This window comes from Silurus meridionalis, chromosome 6 (genome assembly GCF_014805685.1).
Source record: "Silurus meridionalis isolate SWU-2019-XX chromosome 6, ASM1480568v1, whole genome shotgun sequence".
NCBI classification, from domain to species: Eukaryota; Metazoa; Chordata; class Actinopteri; order Siluriformes; family Siluridae; genus Silurus; species Silurus meridionalis.
The window spans coordinates 23812022-23833832 of record NC_060889.1 but is presented as its reverse complement, the minus strand read 5'-3'; the positions used below and the strand labels follow the sequence as shown (position 1 = coordinate 23833832).

At 43.3% G+C, this 21811-nt stretch overlaps 1 protein-coding gene across 2 annotated transcripts; it reads right to left on the bottom strand.

The window, feature by feature from the left end:
• Nucleotides 1–16782: 16782 nt before the first annotated feature.
• Nucleotides 16783–21811, bottom strand: LOC124387237. Of its 2 annotated transcripts, XM_046851464.1 has the most exons (6): nt 21281–21811; nt 20610–20690; nt 20198–20479; nt 19305–19562; nt 19041–19177; nt 16783–18928 (listed from the first exon to the last, which is right to left on the bottom strand). In XM_046851464.1, the coding sequence occupies exons 2-6, from the start codon at nt 20659–20661 to the stop codon at nt 18782–18784; spliced, it is 876 nt and encodes a 291-aa protein (XP_046707420.1). In that variant the 5' UTR covers nt 20662–20690; nt 21281–21811; the 3' UTR covers nt 16783–18781. The 2 variants fall into 2 exon arrangements, with proteins under 2 accessions (XP_046707420.1, XP_046707419.1); XM_046851463.1 differs by lacking the exon at nt 21281–21811 and having other exon boundaries at nt 20610–20771.

Sequence of the window (21811 nt, the reverse complement as noted above, 5' to 3'; positions counted from 1 at the left end):
CGGTCTTTGCACTTAATCATATGTGTGGACTAAGATACAAATAACGTTTATTTAAAGCACACACAAGGGGCTTCACTAGCTGATTTCACACCTACAGCTTCCTGATAGTCATTTGCAGTAGACCACATACAGAGAAAAAATATAGTGTTGCATCTTCCAAATCTTCAGCCTGGTTACAATAATACAGATAATTTCATCATTACAAATATAATCTCACTGTATAACTTTATTGAGAAATAATTTTATAAACACATCAAACATAACAACAAGATAAGTTATACAATTTATTCGCATTGCAAAACAAAATATATTAATATTTTAAACAAGTTTATGGTACAGAAATGTTAGTCTGTGGACATTTTCTATTCCACAACAAACCAGATGGTGAAAAGTTCAGATAGTACAATGCTGCTGGGGAAAAGTATTATAGTTTTGCAGTCACATACAGGGAGTGCAGAATTATTAGGCAAATGAGTATTTTGACCACATCATCCTCGTTATGCATGTTGTCTTACTCCAAGCTGTATAGGCTGGAAAGCCTACTACCAATTAAGCATATTAGGTGATGTGCATCTCTGTAATGAGAAGGGGTGTGGTCCAATGACATCAACACCCTATATCAGGTGTGCATAATTATTAGGCAACTTCCTTTCCTTTGGCAAAATGGGTCAAAAGAAGGACTTGACAGGCTCAGAAAAGTCAAAAATAGTGAGATATATTGCAGAGGGATGCAGCAGTCTTAAAATAGCCAAGCTTCTGAAGCGTGATCATCGAACAATCAAGCGTTTCATTCAAAATAGTCGACAGGGTCGCAAGAAGCGTGTGCGCAAAATAACTGCCCGTGAACTGAGAAAAGTCAAGCGTGCAGCTGCCAAGATGCCACTTGCCACCAGTTTGGCCATATTTCAGAGCTGCAACATCACTGAGTGCCCAAAAGCACAAGGTGTGCAATACTCAGAGACATGGCCAAGGTAAGAAAGGCAGAAAGTCGACCACCACTGAACAAGACACACAAGCTGAAACGTCAAGACTGGGCCAAGAAATATCTCAAGACTGATTTTTCTAAGGTTTTATGGACTGATGAAATGAGAGTGAGTCTTGATGGGCCAGATGGATGGGCCCGTGGCTGGATTGGTAAAGGGCAGAGAGCTCCAGTCCGACTCAGACGCCAGCAAGGTGGAGGTGGAGTACTGGTTTGGGCTGGTATCATCAAAGATGAGCTTGTGGGGCCTTTTCGGGTTGAGGATGGAGTCAAGCTGAACTCCCAGTCCTACTGCCAGTTTCTGGAAGACACCTTCTTCAAGCAGTGGTACAGGAAGAAGTCTGCATCCTTCAAGAAAACATGATTTTCATGCAGGACAATGCTCCATCACACACGCCCAAGTACTCCACAGCGTGGCTGGCAAGAAAGGGTATAAAAGAAGAAAATCTAATGATATGGCCTCCTTGTTCACCTGATCTGAACCCCATTGAGAACCTGTGGTCCATCATCAAATGTGCGATTTACAAGGAGGGAAAACAGTACACCTCTCTGAACAGTGTCTGGGAGGCTGTGGTTGCTGCTGCACGCAATGTTGATGGTGAACAGATCAAAACACTGACAGAATCCATGGATGGCAGGCTTTTGAGTGTCCTTGCAAAGAAAGGTGGCTATATTGGTCACTGATTTGTTTTTGTTTGGTTTTTGAATGTCAGAAATGTATATTTGTGAATGTTGAGATGTTATATTGGTTTCACTGGTAAAAATAAATAATTGAAATGGGTATGAATTTGTTTTTTGTTAAGTTGCCTAATAATTATGCACAGTAATAGTCACCTGCACACACAGATATCCCCCTAAAATAGCTAAAACTAAAAACTACTTCCAAAAATATTCAGCTTTGATATTAATGAGTTTTTTGTGCTCATTGAGAACATGGTTGTTGTTCAAATTAAATCCTCAAATAAAATTAATCCTCAAAAATACAACTTGCCTAATAATTCTGCACTCCCTGTATATAAAATATCCAAAATATTTCCACACAACTGAATTAAATGACTAAGTGTAGGTCTGTAGTTGTTTGACATCAATAATAATTTTAATGCATTTTATTGTTCTGTAAAAAGCCTGTGTTTATGTGCATAGAGTTTTATCTGCATCAAATGTCTGAACTCATTTCCACTCCTGTAGACATACGCAGTACTTGTATATATACACACTGTATACTAGTATACTATATATATATATATATTCACTGCAGCTGTAATTTGTAACTTAGATCACGTTTCATTATGCATTGTTCTTGCGTCTGCAACAGATGCACACATTTTATAACAGTGTGCCGAGCTCAGTTTAGCTACTGTAAAATATAGAAATTTTGAAAAATTATTTTATACACAAGTCAAGCTTACAATAGCGCCATCTTCTGAGTATAAGTCATGTTTTATAAAAAAATCTATTATATTCAGTTCTGTTATCTAAATATTCAATTCAATGTTTTTCTGTATGTTTATTTTTATTCTATATGCATATTACGCTGTTGCCATTATTGTTATGCTTCACTTAAAATCTACACATTATCAAAGTGCATCTAGACCTGTTGCTTAAATAAAATATTCTCAAATATTTACCTTCATTGTCCTGACTACTATTGACATTCCTGTCAATCAACTCATATTAATATACACAATACAATACATACAATATACTAGGGTTGGGTGAAGATAAATCTAAATGTATTTTAAAATAAAATGCCAAATACCTTCAACAAGCACCACTGTGCAAAACATTATGATTAAAAACATAATATAATCAATTGTTGATGTCAGTACGGGTTCTTTTTCTGAACCTGTTAAACAAAGAAATTATAAATATTTGTTAAATAAATATGTAAATTAGGCAAATGCAATCATGTCATTTTTTTTTAACAATATCTCTTTGTCATGTACTTACATGTATTATTTATGGATATTGATGTCTGTTTCATGCTCACATGGTTGCTGGCTGTGCATTTCAACACCGTTGTCTCTATAGTTGACAGTAATGCTCACCCTGGTAATTGTGGCATTTGTCTGATCACAGTGCTGGTGATCACGGTCATAAGTCACATAAGTCATCAGCTAAACATTTTACCAAGATCTTGCAAACAGATGAGGAGTTTGACTGGTGAAAAAATCTGGTATTGATCACTGGTTTTGAGACGTCCTCTGGGACAACACCATAAAGACAACATATTAAAATGTAAAGAATTTATCTACTACAGTATCTTGCTTTGTATGTCTCCTTCATAATTTGGTGACATCTTCAACATCTCCCTGAGCAGCAACGTTGTTCCCACGTGCCTCAAGACAACGACCATTGTTCCCGTGTCGAAGAAATCTACTGTCTCCTGCCTCAATGACTATCGTCCCGTCGTGCTCACTCCCATCGTGATGAAGTGCTTCGAGAGGCGCGTCATGAGGCACATTAAGACACAGCTTCCACCCTCCCTGGACACCATGTAGTTTGCGTAACGTCCAAACCGTTCCACGGAGGATGCCATCTCCACAACCCTCCATCTGGCCCTCACCCACCTGGATAACAAGGACTCATATGTACGAATGCTGTTCATTGACTTCAGCTCAGCATTCAACACAATCATTCCTCAGCACCTGATCGAGAAGTTGAACCTTCTGGGCCTGAACACCTCTCTCTGTAACTGGATCCTGGACTTCCTGACTGGGAGACCTCAGTCAGTCAGGATCGGGAACAGCATCTCCACCACCACCACACTGAGCACTGGGGCCCCCCAGGGCTGTGTGCTCAGCCCACTGCTGTTCACTTTGCTGACTCACGACTGTGTAGCAATGCACAGCTCGAACCACATCAAGTTTGCTGATGACACGACCATAGTGGGTCTAATCAGCAAGAACGACGAGTCAGCATTTAGAGAGGAGGTGCAACGGTTAACTGCCTGGTGTGGAGCAAACAACCTGACTCTGAACGTGGACAAAACGAAAGAGATGGTTGTGGACTCCCTCCCCCCATCCTGACCATGTTCTACAGAGGGACCATTGAGAGCATCTTTAGCAGCTGCATGACTGCCTGGTTTGGGCACTGCTCCGTCTCGGACCGCAAGACCCTACAGATGATAGTGAGGACAGCTGAGAAGATCATCGGAGTCTCTCTCGCCTCCATCATAGACATTTACACCACATGCTGCATCCGCAAAGCACACAGCATTGTGGACGATCAAACACACTTTTATTCTATATGCATATTACGCTGTTGCCATTATTGTTATGCTTCACTTAAAATCTGTCAAAGTGCATCTAGACCTGTTGCTTAAATAAAATATTCTCAAATATTTACCTTCATTGTCCTGACTACTATTGACATTCCTGTCAATCAACTCATATTAATATACACAATACAATACATACAATATACTAGGGTTGGGTGAAGATAAATCTAAATGTATTTTAAAATAAAATGCCAAATACCATTATGATTAAAAACATAATATAATCAATTGTTGATGTCAGTACGGGTTCTTTTTCTGAACCTGTTAAACAAAGAAATGATAAATATTTGTTAAATAAATATGTAAATTAGGCAAATGCAATCATGTCATTTTTTTTTAACAATATCTCTTTGTCATGTACTTACATGTATTATTTATGGATATTGATGTCTGTTTCATGCTCACATGGTTGCTGGCTGTGCATTTCAACACCCGGTTGTCTCTATAGTTGACAGTAATGCTCACCCTGGTAATTGTGGCATTTGTCTGATCACAGTGCTGGTGATCACAGTAATAAGTCTCCATCAGCTAAACATTTTACCAAGATCTTGCAAACAGATGAGGAGTTTGACTGGTGAAAAAATCTGGTATTGATCACTGGTTTTGAGACGTCCTCTGGGACAACACCATAAAGACAACATATTAAAATGTAAAGAATTTATCTACTACAGTATCTTGCTTTGTATGTCTCCTTCATAATTTGGTGACATCTTCAACATCTCCCTGAGCAGCAACGTTGTTCCCACGTGCCTCAAGACAATGACCATTGTTCCGTGTCGAAGAAGTCTACTGTCTCCTGCCTCAATGACTATCGTCCCGTCGTGCTCACTCCCATCGTGATGTGCTTCGAGAGGCTCGCCATGAGGCACATTAAGACCCAGCTCCCACCCTCCCTGGACACCATGTAGTTTGCGTAACGTCCAAACCGTTCCACGGAGGATGCCATCTCCACAACCCTCTATTTGGCCCTCACCCACCTGGACAACAAGGGCTCATATGTACGAATGCTGTTCATTGACTTCAGCTCAGGATTCAACACAATCATTCCACAGCACCTAAACGAGAAGTTGAACCTTCTGGGCCTGAACACCTCTCTGTAACTGGATCCTGGACTTCCTGACTGAGAGACCTCAGTCAGTACGAATCGGGAACAGCATCTCCAGCACCACCACACTGAGCACTGGGGACCCCCAGGGCTGTGTGCTCAGCCCACTGCTGTTCAATCTGCTGACTCACGACTGTGTAGCAATGCACAGCTCGAACCACATCAAGTTTGCTGATGACACGACCATAGTGGGTCTAATCAGCAAGAACGACGAGTCAGCATTTAGAGAGGAGGTGCAACGGTTAACTGCCTTGTGTGGAGCAAACAACCTGACTCTGAACGTGGACAAAACGAAAGAGATGGTTGTGGACTCCCTCCCCCCATCCTGACCATGTTCTACAGAGGGACCATTGAGAGCATCTTTAGCAGCTGCATGACTGCCTGGTTTGGGCACTGCTCCGTCTCGGACCGCAAGACCCTACAGAGGATAGTGAGGACAGCTGAGAAGATCATCGGAGTCTCTCTCGCCTCCATCATAGACATTTACACCACATGCTGCATCCGCAAAGCACACAGCATTGTGGACGATCAAACACACTTTTTACCCTACTGCCATCAGAAAAACGGTTCCGAAGCATTCGGGCCACCACAACAAGACTGTGCAACAGTTTCTTTCCACAAGCCATCAGGCTTCTCAATACACAGAAATGAAACAGAACTCACACATACACTCAAGTCAAATTTTATTTATATAGCACCTTACAGCAACCAAAAGGAGCACAAGGCACTTTCCAGTAAAAAAAAAAAACTAAAATAAAAAATAGACAGTAGACAATAAATTATAAGAAATATATATAAAAAACCATTTATCAGTTATCACTGTATTATACTGTTTACATGCTGTTTTTTGCACCTTTGACTGCTGCTGTATTTTTTGCACTACATTGTTCCGTTTATACTCACTTCTGGGGTATAGTTTTTAGTTTGTATAGTTTTTACAGTCTTCTGGTACAATACTGTATAATCAAGTATTGTTAGGCGTGGTGCGGAAGCCGGAGTAACGGCAAACAGAAACTTTATTTAACAAAGGCCGATTGATAGCAGCTCTGTGCGGGCGGGGCACACACGGGAGAAGGAGCGAGGTGCTTTGGGGAATGACGAAGTCTGACAGCCGCCGAAGGGGGCGTGGCAGGGGAATTCCTGACAAGTATACAGTAGGTTTACTGGTCGGCACTATATTGGGTTTTGTGTCTTGTCTTGTGTTGTCTGTCTGCACTGTCTGTCTGCACTGTTTGCACCAGGTTGCACTCGATGCACTTTATGTAGCTTGTGTTGTAGCTCTATGTTGTTTTGTTTGTTGTTGTTTAGTGTAGCACCAGAGTTCCGGAGGAACGTTGTTTCGTTTTTACTGTGTACTGTGTACCACTGTGTATACTGGAAATGACAATAAAAGCCTCTTGACTTGACTTGACTTGACTTGACTTGACTTGACTTGACATGTCTCCTATTTTCACTTTTACTAGCTTAAAATGGGCCCTGATTTATCAATAATTTAGTTGTGTGTAAATGTCTGTGTATGCCAAAATGAGCATTTCTGATGTTTAATGTCATTTCACAACATACACTGAACACACTGTAATAAATGTAACAACATTCCCCCAGGGTCCGAGGTCCTTCCTAAAACATAAATTAACACCTATTGGAGAAAACTACAAAACATGCTTTTTTTTTCTTTTGGAAAAATAAATAATGACATTGTGTAATATGTAATGTGGTGCTGTTCCTCTGAGGTTGTATTTACCTCATTCTAAGACCTGATATGCAGTGGATGCATTTTATTACGTCCTGATACATAAAAACCATAGAATTCAAAGAGGGGGTAATTTCTTTTTCACATGAATGTAACTACAAGAAAACAAACGGACTAAATAAAGTGCCTGTGATGTTATTAATGTTATTAATGTTCAGCAACACATTTTTGTTAAAACCATTAAAGTTTCACTGGGAGATATGGTCTAGTGATAGCACAACCATTAAGCATAAAATTAATTATCCTAAACCTACAGACCTGCAGTGAATCTCAGGATGAAGAAGCTGTCAATGGGTAGATAACTTCTCATTGTAAGAGAAAAACTGGTTGAGGTATCAAACAGCTGTACTACAATATAGGTTTCTGGATCAGAACACTTGAAAAACATTAAACAGAGGGACAGAGATTGTACACTGCTGCACAATGTTCAAGAACAGCTACAAGGCACATTAACGTTGACCATTTGGGAAATCGGATCACGTCGCCATCTTCCTCACGTATACAAAGATTGAAACAGAAAGTTACTCAGTGGCCGCTCTGCTGGAGACGCAGATGACGCAGACTGGGATATGTTCAGGCGCCTATTTGTTCACGCCTATAAAGCGAGGCGCCACTGGGAACATGGACAAGTACAAGGCTGTATCTTAAAGTGTGCATAGAGCATTGAAGAAAGCCAAACGGTGCTAGGGAAGTGGATGGATGGATGGATGGATGGATGGATGGATGGATGGATGGATGGATGGATGGATGGATGGATGAATGGATGGATGGATAGATGAATGGATGGATGGATGGATGGATGGATGGATGGATGGATGGATGACCCTTTGGTGCATAAAACTTTAATCTAATAAAGTATTAAATATGTAAACATAAGTGATCCGCTCAAACTAGAAACTAGAGTCACAGTTTACACATGGAGGCTTTAGGAGCCTGTGGCAGGGACTAAGAAGGAGAATGAAACATGAGGCTTTCAACCCAATACTTTTCTGGATTGCGCCAGGACTGATTTTATGTATTTATAACTGAAATAAAAATAATGTTCAAAGCAGGAAATGTATATCTATGGCACTTCATCATCTATACTTAATATCTTTTTGAGCAATATCAACTTTGATGATTGACAGTAAAGCTCAGTGTCTTCTTTCCAAATATATTGTGTATGTAGCCCACTTTTAGCAGGAGCTGTTAACATTTAAAGTTAGGTAGAGCATTTCAGCTGTGAGTGCCAAAATCTGTGCTGAAGCCTAACAGGTGTTGCTATTAATATTTCAAAATGCTGTTATGTCTTGCGGTTGCTAGAGTCCAGGTGTAAGGTCCTCCAGACTGATGTAAAAAGACCTCTCTCTGGAACTTTCACAATATCAACCAAACGTAGGAACTCAGCAACTCTTGATTTAATGTTTGATAAAGAAGATGGCATTATTGAAGGGAGGCCATTATGAGTGGTTAAACTGCCACTGCACAGAAGCCCACAACTGTCAGCTCTGTGCCAGGATCTACAGCCTGGAAGCAGACCTACACTATGTTGCAACCCATCACTTCCGTGTGATGGCACAGGGTGACATGGCTGACAGAGTCAGACAAGCGTTTATTTATTTAACTGTAATTTTGTATATCTATATTGTTCTAAGTTCTGATGTCGGATGTTTTACTTTTTTTGGTATTATTTTTATATTTCTTATATTTAGAATTTGTATATATCACTTTTTAATTTTTTCATGTATTTCATTTTATTAATAGAAGATATATAAAGTCTAAGCATTTATATTGCAAGCAATATTTAAGGGCTGTAAGCTATATGAGCAGGCCTACATTTCTGTGGGTGGGTTTAACTTTAAGCGCAGCCAATAAAATAAAAGCAAATGCACATCCTGGCCCAATAGCTATTAAGATTTTGGGAGGGTCTAAAGAGGTGGAACCAATATAAAAAAAGTTTAGGCAAAAGGTGCAAAATGCAAATATCTCTTGGGTGTGAAAAATTACCCTGAGAGATTATCTACTATAGAAACTAATGGTCATAGCCTGGAAGCTTACATCAGTAATACATCAGTATTACCACAACATGTGGAATTTGACATTTCCGGCCAGTATATTTCAAATCAAGTCAAGTCAAGTTCTGAATATATTCGAAAAACAGTAGAATTTACTGGTCTGTAGTCAGCTCTTTTCATGCATTGTATAGAAAGTCTGTATAAAAATATCAGCAGTGAATGCAATATAGAACAGGTTTTGTATGGAGGTAACAACAGTGTAATAAATAGACATACCAGTATATAAACTGAGTGAATTTATCTCCAAACATTTGATTGACTATATGTCTCAGTAAATATATGCAGTTAATTTGTTAATATACAATTATTCAATGAAAAATTTAATTAATTAATTTAATTAATATACAGTGTGTGGAACATATGCAATGTGTTAGAGGGCATGAGGGCATGAGGGCAAACAATCTATGGGCAGGATGAGAAGAGTCCTTTGTGATGTAAGTTTTACTCACCTTGCCCATAGGCTGTTTGCCCTGCAGGCAAGCCTAAAAGTGAGAAATATTATGCAGTTGTCAGGATTCTGGAGGGATGAAATGGCCTTGAAATCAGCCAATTGATCTTGATTGTCATAAAAAGCACAAAAACTCATCATTATGCTATAATAATATAATATTATGCTAAAATATACGTAAACATATTGAACAATCACATGTTAAGTAATCTAACAGGAATGTTAAAGGTTCATGCTGAAATAATATTTCGTAACAGATTTTTCCATACTATTTGTAAGCCTCAATTTAAACCCAATAATGTAATTTTTTTTTTTTTTTACTAAATTTTTGCAGAATATTTGTGTATGTGTAAACTTGCACTTATATGAAAATACAAAATTAATCTAAAATAACACACACACACACACACACACACACACACACACACACACACACACACACTTCAATTGAACAATCAAATTAAATTTTATTTAATTTAAAAACATTCTAGAAAGGTTGACTGAATATCTTATTGGGAGCAGTTATGATCTTGAGTGGAATAGCTGTTCATTTCTGAGAGATATAGAGTATGTGTTCTAATAAAATAGCACATGTACTTGCAAAAAAAACAAACAAACAAAAAAATAATAATAATTTCTGCCTCTGTAAACTGTAAAACAGAAAATGGAGTGGCTTGAACAGAGGTCACTGATCAGTCAGTGGTTCATCAGTGTGACTGGATGAAGCTTCGTCCACTCAATGTGATGATATGTAAGTAAATTTGTTCTTTGTGTTTTCATTAGCGTAAATGGTAAGAAAGCAAATGGCTCAAACGAAGTCTAATGTACTGTGTGATGAAGTCAAATGTCACTGTCTATACTTCTGTAAGATCGATTAATCGTCTCAGTGCATATCAACTGTGTCACAAAAATGCACTTGTATATTTTAATACAGTTTTTGTCCTTTTTTATATATCTGCTCAGAATGATGAGAAATTTAAAACAAGTGGATTTGTGATTTGTTTCCTAGAAGAAATTCACAGCATTCTGAATACACTGCATACAGTAATATTTCCCCTGAAACACTTGACTGTAATCCTTTAGGTTTTTTTGTTTTTTTTCACTTAAACAAAACTGTCCCTTGAATAATTTACATCAAAGTAGATTTAAATAAACACAATTCCAGTTATAGAATAAACCAGTTGTGTCTCTGCAGCCGAATTCACCACAAATATTGGTGAGCCTAACCCTAACCCAAAGTGAACTGTACCACTGGTACAACGATGAGGTTCATGTTTACAGCACTGATCATTATGTCTACATTATAAACATAGATCTGAGTCACAAATACAAATGTTATGGGTTCATTAATGTATGGTCAACACCACTGAGTAATGAAGAGAGCAGTAGCAGGTACAGCTTAGATAGATAGATGTATTTAACAAAGCCTGCTTGTTTGTTCTGTTCACTGTCACTGCAGATAGCTCCCAAACCTTCCTGTCGCAGACTGCTAGAACACCAGCCTCTAGCCATTTCAAGCACAAAGAGGAACTTTAAATACATCCAGTCTAACAAGACTCTGGTGGAAACAGTAAAATCTGATTAAAGATGCTAGAAGTAAATGGTGACAGCTGGTGGGGGAAAAAATGAAGAAGAAAAAAAAAAAAAAAAGGAAAACTTACTAAAATCCCCCAAATTCTGCCATCACCAATACCATTGAATGTTTTCCTAATTATTAAGTTGTTGTTGTTGTTATTATTATTGTTATTATTTGTCACACAGTTAAGATTAAGCGCTATTTACCTGAGCTGTTATGTGAATGGTAGATGGTATGATGGTATGTGAATTTTTTTTATACTTCACTGCTCAGTTTCAGTGCAGTTAATAAAAAGCTTACAACAGAAATCTCCTGGGTATAATGCATGTTTATATATAAAAAAAAAGTACAAATCTTTATTCAGTTTAAACTAAATATTCAATTTTCTTCCTTTTTTCTTTTTATGCTTTACTTAAAAGCTGCACATTATCGAAAGTGAATTTGAGACTGTTCAATTAAAATTAACCTTCACGTTTGCTCACACATTTTATTTAGACCTGTGTATAGGTTTGGTTGTGCTAGTTACAGTCATGTGGCAAAGAAAGTACCCTCTCTTAATTCGAGGTTAACGTCTCAAGGTTACGGACGTAACCCTAGTTCCCCGAGGGAACGAGACGCTGCGTCGAAACGCTATGGGAACGCCCCTGCGTGACCACGCTCTGAACCACGTGTGAAATCTAGCCAATAGGCAAGCCGTGACGTCATAGACAGGCGACGTCGCGTAAACCAGGAAGCTACAAGATGGCTGTGCGGTGGTAGCGACATTAGCTTCTGCAAAGAGAAGGTAAGCGCGCGGGATGCAGGGAGTGTGGCACGGAGCGCGGCGTCTCGTTCCTCGGGGAACTAGGGTTACGTCAGAACCTTGAGACGCCCCTTCAGGAACTCGAGCTGCGTCGAAACGCTATGGGAACGAGTGTCCAATCACGCCACACTGACCAGACCCTGCCAAAGAGTGAGGGCCTCGGCACCAGCACGTAGGACAGAGGAGCCCGGGGTGGCTCTGAGGTCGAGGCCATAGAACCTGACAAAGGCCAGCGGGTGGACCAACCCGCAGGCCACAGACGCCCCGGAGTGACACTCATGTGCACCCGGCCGCAGAGGCCGCCACACTCCGGCGGGGCGAGCCCTGACCTCGATCGGGGCGGGGACCAGGACTCGCAGCCGAACAACTGCACCAACCACCCCCAAGGACTCGTCCTGTGGAGATAAGCACCCAGTGCTCGCACTGGACACAGCCGGGTCTCGTAACCCCTGGTCGGGGGCTATAATAGAGGAGGGCAGAATGCCTGTAACACGACACATCGTGTGGGAGCACCTGGCCCCGAGTAAGAACACTCTGGGCATGCCAGGGGCAACTCCAGGTGGGACGAGGCAACTGCCAAGTCCCAGACAGGCACTCCAGTCGTGTCCCGGGCCACAGCCTCCGGCGCCATGGAGGAAACGTGTCACCAATGGGACCTACCCAGCGAACACGGAAACCCTCAGGGTCGAAGGGTTAACCCTGCGGCAAACTGTACCTGCAAAAACACCAGAACTGAACCGACCGGGCAGTCATCTGGGTCCAAGTCATGGTGCTCACACCGTGACGCGAACAGTCGCCATCGTGCGGCATACAACCTCCTCATGGAGGAGCTCTGGAGTGGAGAGGGGCCTCTACTACCTCGGTAGAGAACAGCCGCTACAAACCGTGTCCCCTCAGGGGCCACAGGCTCCACAACACCGGGCAGGGTGAACCAGGGTTCCGCCCGCCAACCAGGTGCTACCCGGAGGAGACAGACTCCCTACCGGCAAAACTTTCCCAGAACTCCCGAGAGCAGCGCAATCGGGGAAAGGCGTACAGGCGTAGCCTCGCCAAGACCGCCCCACGGCAGCCACTGTCTCGACAGGGCGCCTGCTCAGGCATCCAACCGTCCCGGGATGTAACCGGCTCTAAATGAGAGGAGTTCGTCCCGGGACCACAAGAGGACCCCCTGCGCCCGTTGCTCGCAAGGGCGAGACCGGAGGTCCCCCCGGTGGACGATGTACGAGACCACCGCAGCATTGTCCGAGCGGACCAACACATAGCGATCTCTAAGGACTGGGAGAAAGAGTTGTAACTCAACAACACTGCCAGCACCTCCCGGCAACCTATGTGCCACAAGAGACGCGGGCCGCCCACAGACCCTGAGAGGAGTGGCCACTCATGACCGCTCCCACCCCGTGATGGGCGCCCGTCGTTAGCGTTACGCGACGACAAGGAGTCCCTAAAACGGGGCCTCGGGACAGAACGTAAGGTTCTACCATGCAACCAAGGCTCGTGGGCACACCGTAAGACCTTGATGTGATGACACAGACTCCCTCAGGGGGAGAACCTACTGCCCCGGAGCCACCACTGGAGGGGCCACATGCGGACACTGCCGACATGAGACCCAGCAGCCTCTGGAACTGCCTCACAGTGACCAGGCGGCCTGCCCCTACCCTCCTGACTGCAGTGAGGATGACTACAAACCGGGCGGGAGACAACCGTGCCCGCAACTCGGCCGAGTCCCACACCACGCCGAGAAAGTGGCCTCCGCTGGGAAAGTACACACAACCCGCGCCCCAGTCCGAACCCCAGTACCTTCATGCAGGCGGAACAGCACCTCAATGCCAAACCGCCAGGTGGTCTAACGAGCCACCATCAACCAATCGTTGATATAATACAGAACGCGGATGCCCTGAAGCCGCAGCGGGTCAGTGCTGCGTTCACGCACTCTGTGAAGGCACGGGGTGAGGGCGCTAGGCCGCACGGAAGGACCGATATTGGTAAGCTTCGCCCCGAAAGCAACCTCAGGAACCTCCTGCGCTGGTGAAGGACGGCTGCATGGGAGCATGCAACCTCCAGATCTAGCGATGACAAATCAGTCCTTGGACATGACCTGAGACACGACCTCTCTAAGCGAGAAACCTGAACCCGAGCCCCAAAAGTGAGTGGTTCAAGTAGCAGAGATCCAGAATGGGACGCAACCCACCGTCCTTCTTCGGAACAACGAAGCACGGGCCGTAGCAGCCTGACTCGCAAACTGAGAGGGGAACCACCTCGATGGCCCCTTTCCCCAGGAGTGTGCGCACTCCTGTTCCAGGACCAGGGTTTGCACGGGTCCCGCCAGGGCGGGACACACCCGTCGAGCCGGGAGGAGAAGATGCGAACCGAATCGCGCAACCCTTCTTCACAGTACGCAGGACCCCCGAGAGACTCCAGGCAGCCCTAAGACTGACAGAAAGTCTCCACAGGGAGAACCAACCCCTCGGGGCTGGCCCCGACCCACTCAGAGCGGCTGGGCGGTGCTCTGCAGCCGACCACACCTCCTGAGAGGTGGCGGAACCCCCGTCCTCAGCGATCACGCGGGCGGAATACGGGAGCAAACCGCTGGAAGCTGCGCCTGAACACGACCCGTGGCAGGGCTAACAGACAGTCCTCCTGAACCCAAGCGGCAGGAGCAGCGTACTGCGGCCGTTGAAGCCTCCTGAGGCGGCGGAACCCCCGTCCGCAGCGATCATACGGGCGGAATACTGGGAGCAAACCGCTGGAAGCTGCGCCTGAACACGACCCGTGGCAGGGCTAACAGACAGTCCTCCTGAACCCAAGCGGCAGGAGCAGCGTACTGCGGCCGTTGAAGCCTCCTGAGGCGGCGGATGACACCCATCCGCAACGAACTGTCGGCGGAAATAAGGGAGTTAACCGCTAGAGGGAGGCAGCGTCCCGAACACCCTGTGGCAGGGCCGACAGACCGGCCTCCCGGCGGTGCCAGGGAGGGACGAGCACCGTAGCATGAGGTGCGCACCGCCCTCCAAAATGCAAGCCATCAGGCCTACGCACCATAGCCCGTTCACCAGGCGGGGCGACCCTCAGGCCGTCCAGCCCCTCCTCGGCCTAGAGAGTCGCCAGGGCCCCTAGGACCGCCCAGCAGTCGGGTGGCAACACTCTCTCACCGGGCCATCTCGCTGTGCCTGGACGTACCAGGGCGCGGCTGCCGCTGAGCAGCTCCATCGGAGCAGCGAGGCACTACCACTGAAACGCCACCGCGGCCTCCTGAACCCGCCAGCAATCACCCTTACCCACAGCGTCACCAGGTCAGGCCAGGAGGGACACCATGACGCCAGAAGGAAGCTCGCATCATCCCCATAGCAGGCCAGCCTGGTATGCCTGCAACACACTCATCGTGTGGAAGCAACCTGTAGCCTGACCTGCCGCGCAGCGCCACCCACCAGAGCCAAGCGGCGCCGTAGGCAAACCGATGGCCGTCACAGGCGCAACACTCGGGAGAGATAGCTAGCTAGCATCTCCACCACAAGCGGCAACGCCCCGTAGCCGCGCCACGCAGATCCAATAACATTCGCGCTGGCGAAGAACATCGGAAAAGCATGCGCGTCCACGGGCCTCCCAGGACCCAGACACCTCGGTGCGCAGATCAGGGGCGCTGAGGCTGTGACACAGTGCAGGAAACGCACAACCAGCTCACTGGCGCGCTGCTCCGCCACACGACCGCCAAGCTAATCCAGCTCGGACCGGCCCGTGCCACGACCACAAGGAGCTCCATATACAGCACAGGCTGTGAGGAGTCCGCAGGCTCGCCAGCATCCACCAGCTCAACCTCCTCGGAGAGAGACATGTAATGCTGCGCCGCCCGCACCGGGAGAAGAAGCAGCCGCCAGGCATGCTTCCCTAATATCCCGAAATTTCATCCACCTCGGAGGAAGAAATACAGAGCACCGCGTCACACACACCGAAAAGAACCGATACCAAACGAGCGCAATCCCGGGAACGGGAGCTCGGCTAGCAGCCGGGAGCGCATAGCCACACGGCTAAAGCTAACAGCCGATACCATCGAGCCAAAGCCTCGAGGAGAGCGCCACCTCGGAGAGCGCTCTCTGAAATTCTCCCACCTCGGAGGAAGAATACGGAGCACCGCGAACGCACCGGGAAGAACCGTCACCAAACGAGCGCAATCCCGGGAACGGGAGCTCGGCTAGCAGCCGGGAGCGCATAGCCACACGGCTAAATGCTAACAGCCGATACCATCGAGCCAAAGCCTCGAGGAGAGCGCCACCTCGGAGAGCGCTCTCTGAAATTCTCCCACCTCGGAGGAAGAAATACAGAGCACCGCGTCACACGCACCGGAGAATGAACCGCCAAACGAGCGTAATCCCGGGAACGGGAGCTCGGCTAGCAGCCGGGAGCGCATAGCCGCACGGCTAAATGCTAACAACCGATACCCTCGAGAGCCGACTAAGCACGCTCCTAAGCTAAGCAAACAACACATCGGCTGCGTGTCACCCCCGAAATGAATCGGGCAAGCAGGAGACACGCAGACAGAATTTTGCCTGCATATAAGCTCATGACTGCACAGATAACACACTCAAAGCGCTTACCTGAACTAGCAGAAGCTAATGTCGCTACCACCGCACAGCCATCTTGTAGCTTCCTGGTTTACGCGACGCCGCCTGTCTATGACGCCACGGCTTGCCTATTGGCTAGATTTCACACGTGGTTCAGGCGTGGTCACGCAGGGCGTTCCCATAGCGTTCGACGCAGCTCGAGTTCCTGAAGGGAACATCTGGTGCTTATCAGGCCTTACATTGAGGTCAATACAACCTCAGATAAACAACATAACACCAAGATATTAATAATTTTTCAAAAAACAAAAAATCCGAAAGTCTGAAAAACCGGAAAAAACGAAACGAAAAGAAAGGCTGGAAGGTCTCAAACAAAGCACGGAGCTAGATGTGACAATCTGGTGGCAAGCGCAAGATGGCGCCGACCCGGAAGCGGGCGTAGCAACCGTGGAAGTGTTCGTGCGACTGGCTGACATTTTCACTAAATTGCTTAGAATATAAGCAGTACTTCTACAGTATAAACAGAATTTAACGTCACTGATTTTCTTAACACTCACGCATACATGCTGAAAATTACAATCAGATGAAAACTTCTTTGGGTTTTACCTTTGATTAGTTTGTATTTAAATACAACCATATTCCCACTGTCATAAGTGTTGTTGTTTGTACAGAGCCTCAAGTCTGACTTCTTTATCTTGTTTTGCACTAATTTTATTGGGCAGATACACACACCTGTATTTTGTTCAAGAGTTTGGATTGCGATTTGGATTTTATCGGCATTTATTTTTAATCTGCATTCTCCCACCCATTCAAATACATGATACACAATACCATGTCCTCCATTAGAATGGGATGCAGTGGTGGTTCACTCAGTAACTCTTGTAGGATACATACTTACATAAAGATAGATAGATAGATAGATAGATAGATAGATAGATAGATAGATAGATAGATAGATAGATAGATAGATAGATAGATAGATAGATAGATAGATAGATAGATGTATTTAACAAAGCCTGCTTATTTGTTCTGTTCACTGTCACTGCAGATAGCTCCCACACCTTCCTGTCGCAGACTGCTAGAACACCAGCCTCTAGCCATTTCAAGCACAAAAGAGGAACTTTAAATACATCCAGTCTAACAAGACTCTGGTGGAAACAGTAAAATCTGATTAAAGATGCTAGAAGTAAATGGTGACAGCTGGTGGGGGAAAATGGAAAAAATAAAATAACTGAAATCCCCTAACTTCTGCCATTACCAATACCATTTAATGTTTTCCCAATTATTAAGTTGTTGTTGTTGTTATTATTATTGTTATTATTATAATTAATTCTCTGGTTTGTCTATTTGGATGGGTTGTAGATGATTGACATTAACCCAGGGTTTCTTGCTTCCATGTAAGGTCAGCGTAGAATCTGATACCGTTTACTCAGAGCTGAATCAAAACACATAGTTAAGATTAAGCGCTAATTACCTGAGATGGTATGTGAACCCATCCTCATCTGGGTGGCACTGAATGTCCAATCATAATCATATTAATATTGTTCCACGATGATGATGCTAACATGCTTAAAATTACAAATGTTATTTTTATTTTTTAAACTTCACTGCTCAGTTTCAGTGCAGTTAATAAAAAGCTTACAACAGCAATCTCCTGGGTATAATGCATGTTTATATATAAAAAAAAAAGTACAAATCTTTATTCAGTTTAAACTAAATATTCAATTTTTTTCATTTGAAGATGTACATTAAACTTTTTTTTTCAACATTATATGGATATTATACTTTTTTTTCTCTTTTTTCCTTTTATGCTTTACTTAAAATCTGCACATTATCGAAAGTGAATTTGAGACTGTTCAATAAAATGAACCTTCATTGTCCTGACTACTGATGGAATCCTGTGAATTGACTTACATTAATACACACAATACAATAAATACAATACACAATGTATTCTTTCACAATCTGGCAACTGGCAAACATTTAAGAGGTTGGACATTTATATGTAACATGAATCTCGGTATGTATTATGGGGGTGACATTCAGTATGTGTGTGTATTTGGATTGCATTAGATTTAGCACTCAGGGCTGAGAGGCAGTAAGTGGAGCTCAGCTGAAGTTCAGTCTCTTACCAGTCTCTTTTCTTGTATAGGGCAATATGTCCTAAAAATTAACTCAAGGAAAATATGATGCATCAATATAATGTATATCTTTTTGAAAAAGAAAAACAATTACATCTTGCAATTTAAAGGAAATGTGTAAATTGTTGTTGCATTTTGTGCAGTGCTCCTATTTGCTAAAGTCTCAGCTCTCAGCGGTTTCCCCACCTCAGCGTAGACAGAGTTCACACCTTTATTTTCTTGATATTTTCCTTCAGTCTAACCACAGAAAAAACAGAGAGAGATACATAAAGGAAACAGATTTGATCATGGAAAATAATGCTCTTTAGTGTAGTTTGGCTTGTACATGTGCTAGTACTGCAGAATTTACCTGTTTTTTCTTTCTCTTTCTGCAAAAATGTTTAATTGTACAGATCACTAAGACAACAAGCACCATTGTGCAAAACATTATGATTAAAAGCATAATATAATCAATTGTTATGGCGAGTCCTGGTTCTTTCTGTGAACCTGTGAGACAAAGAAATGATAAATATTCATGAAATAAACAGGTAGTAATACATGTAAGTACATATGAAACACAGGCCATCATGTCCTGTCTATTTTTATAAACATTGTCTGTTTCATATGTACTTACATGTATTACTCATGGGTATTGATGTCCATTTCATGCTCACATGGTTGCTGGCTGTGCATTCCAACACCCCAGTGTCTCTATAGTTGACAGTGATGTTCACCCTGGTAAATGTGGCATTTGTCCGAATGCAGTGCTGGTGATCACAGTTGTAAGTCACTGAGTCTTCATCAGCTGAACATTTTACCCAGATATGGCAAACAGATGAGGTGTTTGACTGGCGATCAAGACTGGTATTGATCACTGGTTTGGAGACAGCCTCTGGGACAACAACAACAATCATTTCTCAACTTCAGTCAATTATCTGGTGCTGTATGAACAGTCTCATAAACCAACATAAATTAACACCTGATGGATTTTTTGTTTTTTGAAAAATTATTAATATCTTGGTGTTATGTTGTTTATCTGAGGTTGTATTGACCTCATTGTAAGGCCTGATAACCACCAGATGTTAACCTAGAATTAAGAGAGGGTACTTTCTTTGCCACATGACTGTAACTAGCACAACCAATCATATACACAGGTCTAAATAAAATGTGTGAGCAAACATGTACAAGAATTACAACTGATTTAAATTTAGCTACAACCACAAAACTCACATAGCCGAGAGCAGAAAATGACTCAATAACAACTGAAGACTTTCTATGCAGCAGATGTGAAGATACTTATAAATATTGAGAGTAAAGTAGAAAAAGCCTGGTAAAGAAACAACTGTCATAGCTGCGGTAATGAAATGAACATAATACAATCGTTCCACAGCGTTCAGTGTAACTACATTAAGTTCAAAAAATTTGCAAATTGCTTAGTGAGTGGTAACAGTAACTCCACTTCCTGCCATGCTTAAACAGACCACCATGTCAAACAGCATATACATTAATGTTACGATCAGATCTTACCCTGTACTATCAGTTTATATCGGATTTTTTCTTCTTCCCATTGTCCAATCTGAGCTTGATAATCTCCAGAGTCGCTCACCGTCAAATTGTGGATAAACAAGGAGTTGTCAGAAACACGTAAATGAAATTTTCCTGGTTGCTTTATAGATGGTTTTCTGTTTTCTACAACTGCAATAAGATTATAATCCTTCCTCCATTTGACTGTTATATTCCAGCGTTCTTTCAGCGTGAGATGAGCTTTATCTCCTATTAGTTTGTAAACCACATGGACCCGAGCACTGCCTGCGGGTGGGAATGACAGACAATATTAATGTTTGTAACACAAATGTTTTGTTAAAATAGTTTCTCTTGCAGAGGGTCCGACTCATATCAAAATCATTAACATTTATTTAATTATTAATAAACTACAAACCTGCAAGGAAACTCAGGATGATGAAGGTGATGTGTAGATAGCTCCACATCATGACAAAGAAGCAGTAATCAAAAAAGTGTCCTGCAAAATTGATTTATGAATCATAACTCAGGACAAAAAAAAACATGCAACAGACAGAGAATGTGCTAATGTCAGACTGTAACTGAGTTGGCCCAGTGTTGTCTATAGACAGGATATAAGTCCCTTAGATTTCATGAGCGCATGCCCCCTGGTGGCATGAACTAAGTATCTCATGAGACCCCATTTGAGACCTCTGATAAACCTAATAAATATCTTCAAAGATTGTAAACAAGTCAAACAAGATTTTAGTATGATATTAGTTGACATTAATTATTAGGATTTATACTTTATTTCACTTTCTTTTGAATTTATTTGAATCTGTAACACAGTGTTGCAGCGGTCAAAGGTATAAACCATTAGGCTACACTGTCAGCACCTGCAGACTTTTTTTGCATAAACTCTATGTTGCATGAAGCTGTTGCTTAACCAATTTGCCAGATTGTGAAGGCCCCTAGCAGCCACCCAAACATGCATTTTCACATGCTTTAAATGTATGGTCAATGAATACCTAAGAAAATGTTTAAGTTACAAAATTATTTAGTCCTTCTGATCATTTTATTTCATTATAAATCCATAATAATAATACATACCGCCCAATGTTGTATTAGATCTCTTTTTCAACTTCAGCTCTGGGAAGATATTTGAACGTTTGATTAGTTCCAGGATCTGCAGACACCACTCAAAATCAACACACCCACCTAGGCTTCAATATTCACCGGGTCTACCCTCCTTCCAAGCAAACAAAACTGCTGGTTATCCAAGGTGATTCATCTTTAGGTTAAGATCTCTGAATAAGTCTTCATAACTCTCTGCTCTCCCCTTCAGCCGCTGCTCACAACCTTGGGGTAACTGTGGACAATCAACTGTCTTTTGTCCACACAGACTGCCCAGGTGCTTGTTCAGTCTCTTGTTATTTCAAGACTGGACAGCAACATTGCTGGCAGGTCTTCCTCTGAATGCTATTCGTCTACCACAAATGATCCAAAACGCAGCTGCACGGCTTGTGTTCAATCTGCCCAAGTTCTCCCACACCACCACACTGCTGTGTTCCCTTCAGTGGCGTCCAGTAGCTGCACGTATCAGATTCAAAACACTGATTCTCGCCTACAAAGCCAAAAATG

Bases quoted from the DNA above. Each gene is read 5' to 3' on its own strand.
- LOC124387237 (XM_046851464.1), bottom strand. From the start codon at position 20,661: ATGATGTGGAGCTATCTACACATCACCTTCATCATCCTGAGTTTCCTT. The intron at 19,178-19,304 runs GTAAGTACATAT...TTTGTCTCACAG, and splicing joins AATACCCATGAGTAATACAT to GTTCACAGAAAGAACCAGGA. The intron at 18,929-19,040 runs GTAAATTCTGCA...TTCTGTGGTTAG, and splicing joins GAAAGAGAAAGAAAAAACAG to ACTGAAGGAAAATATCAAGA.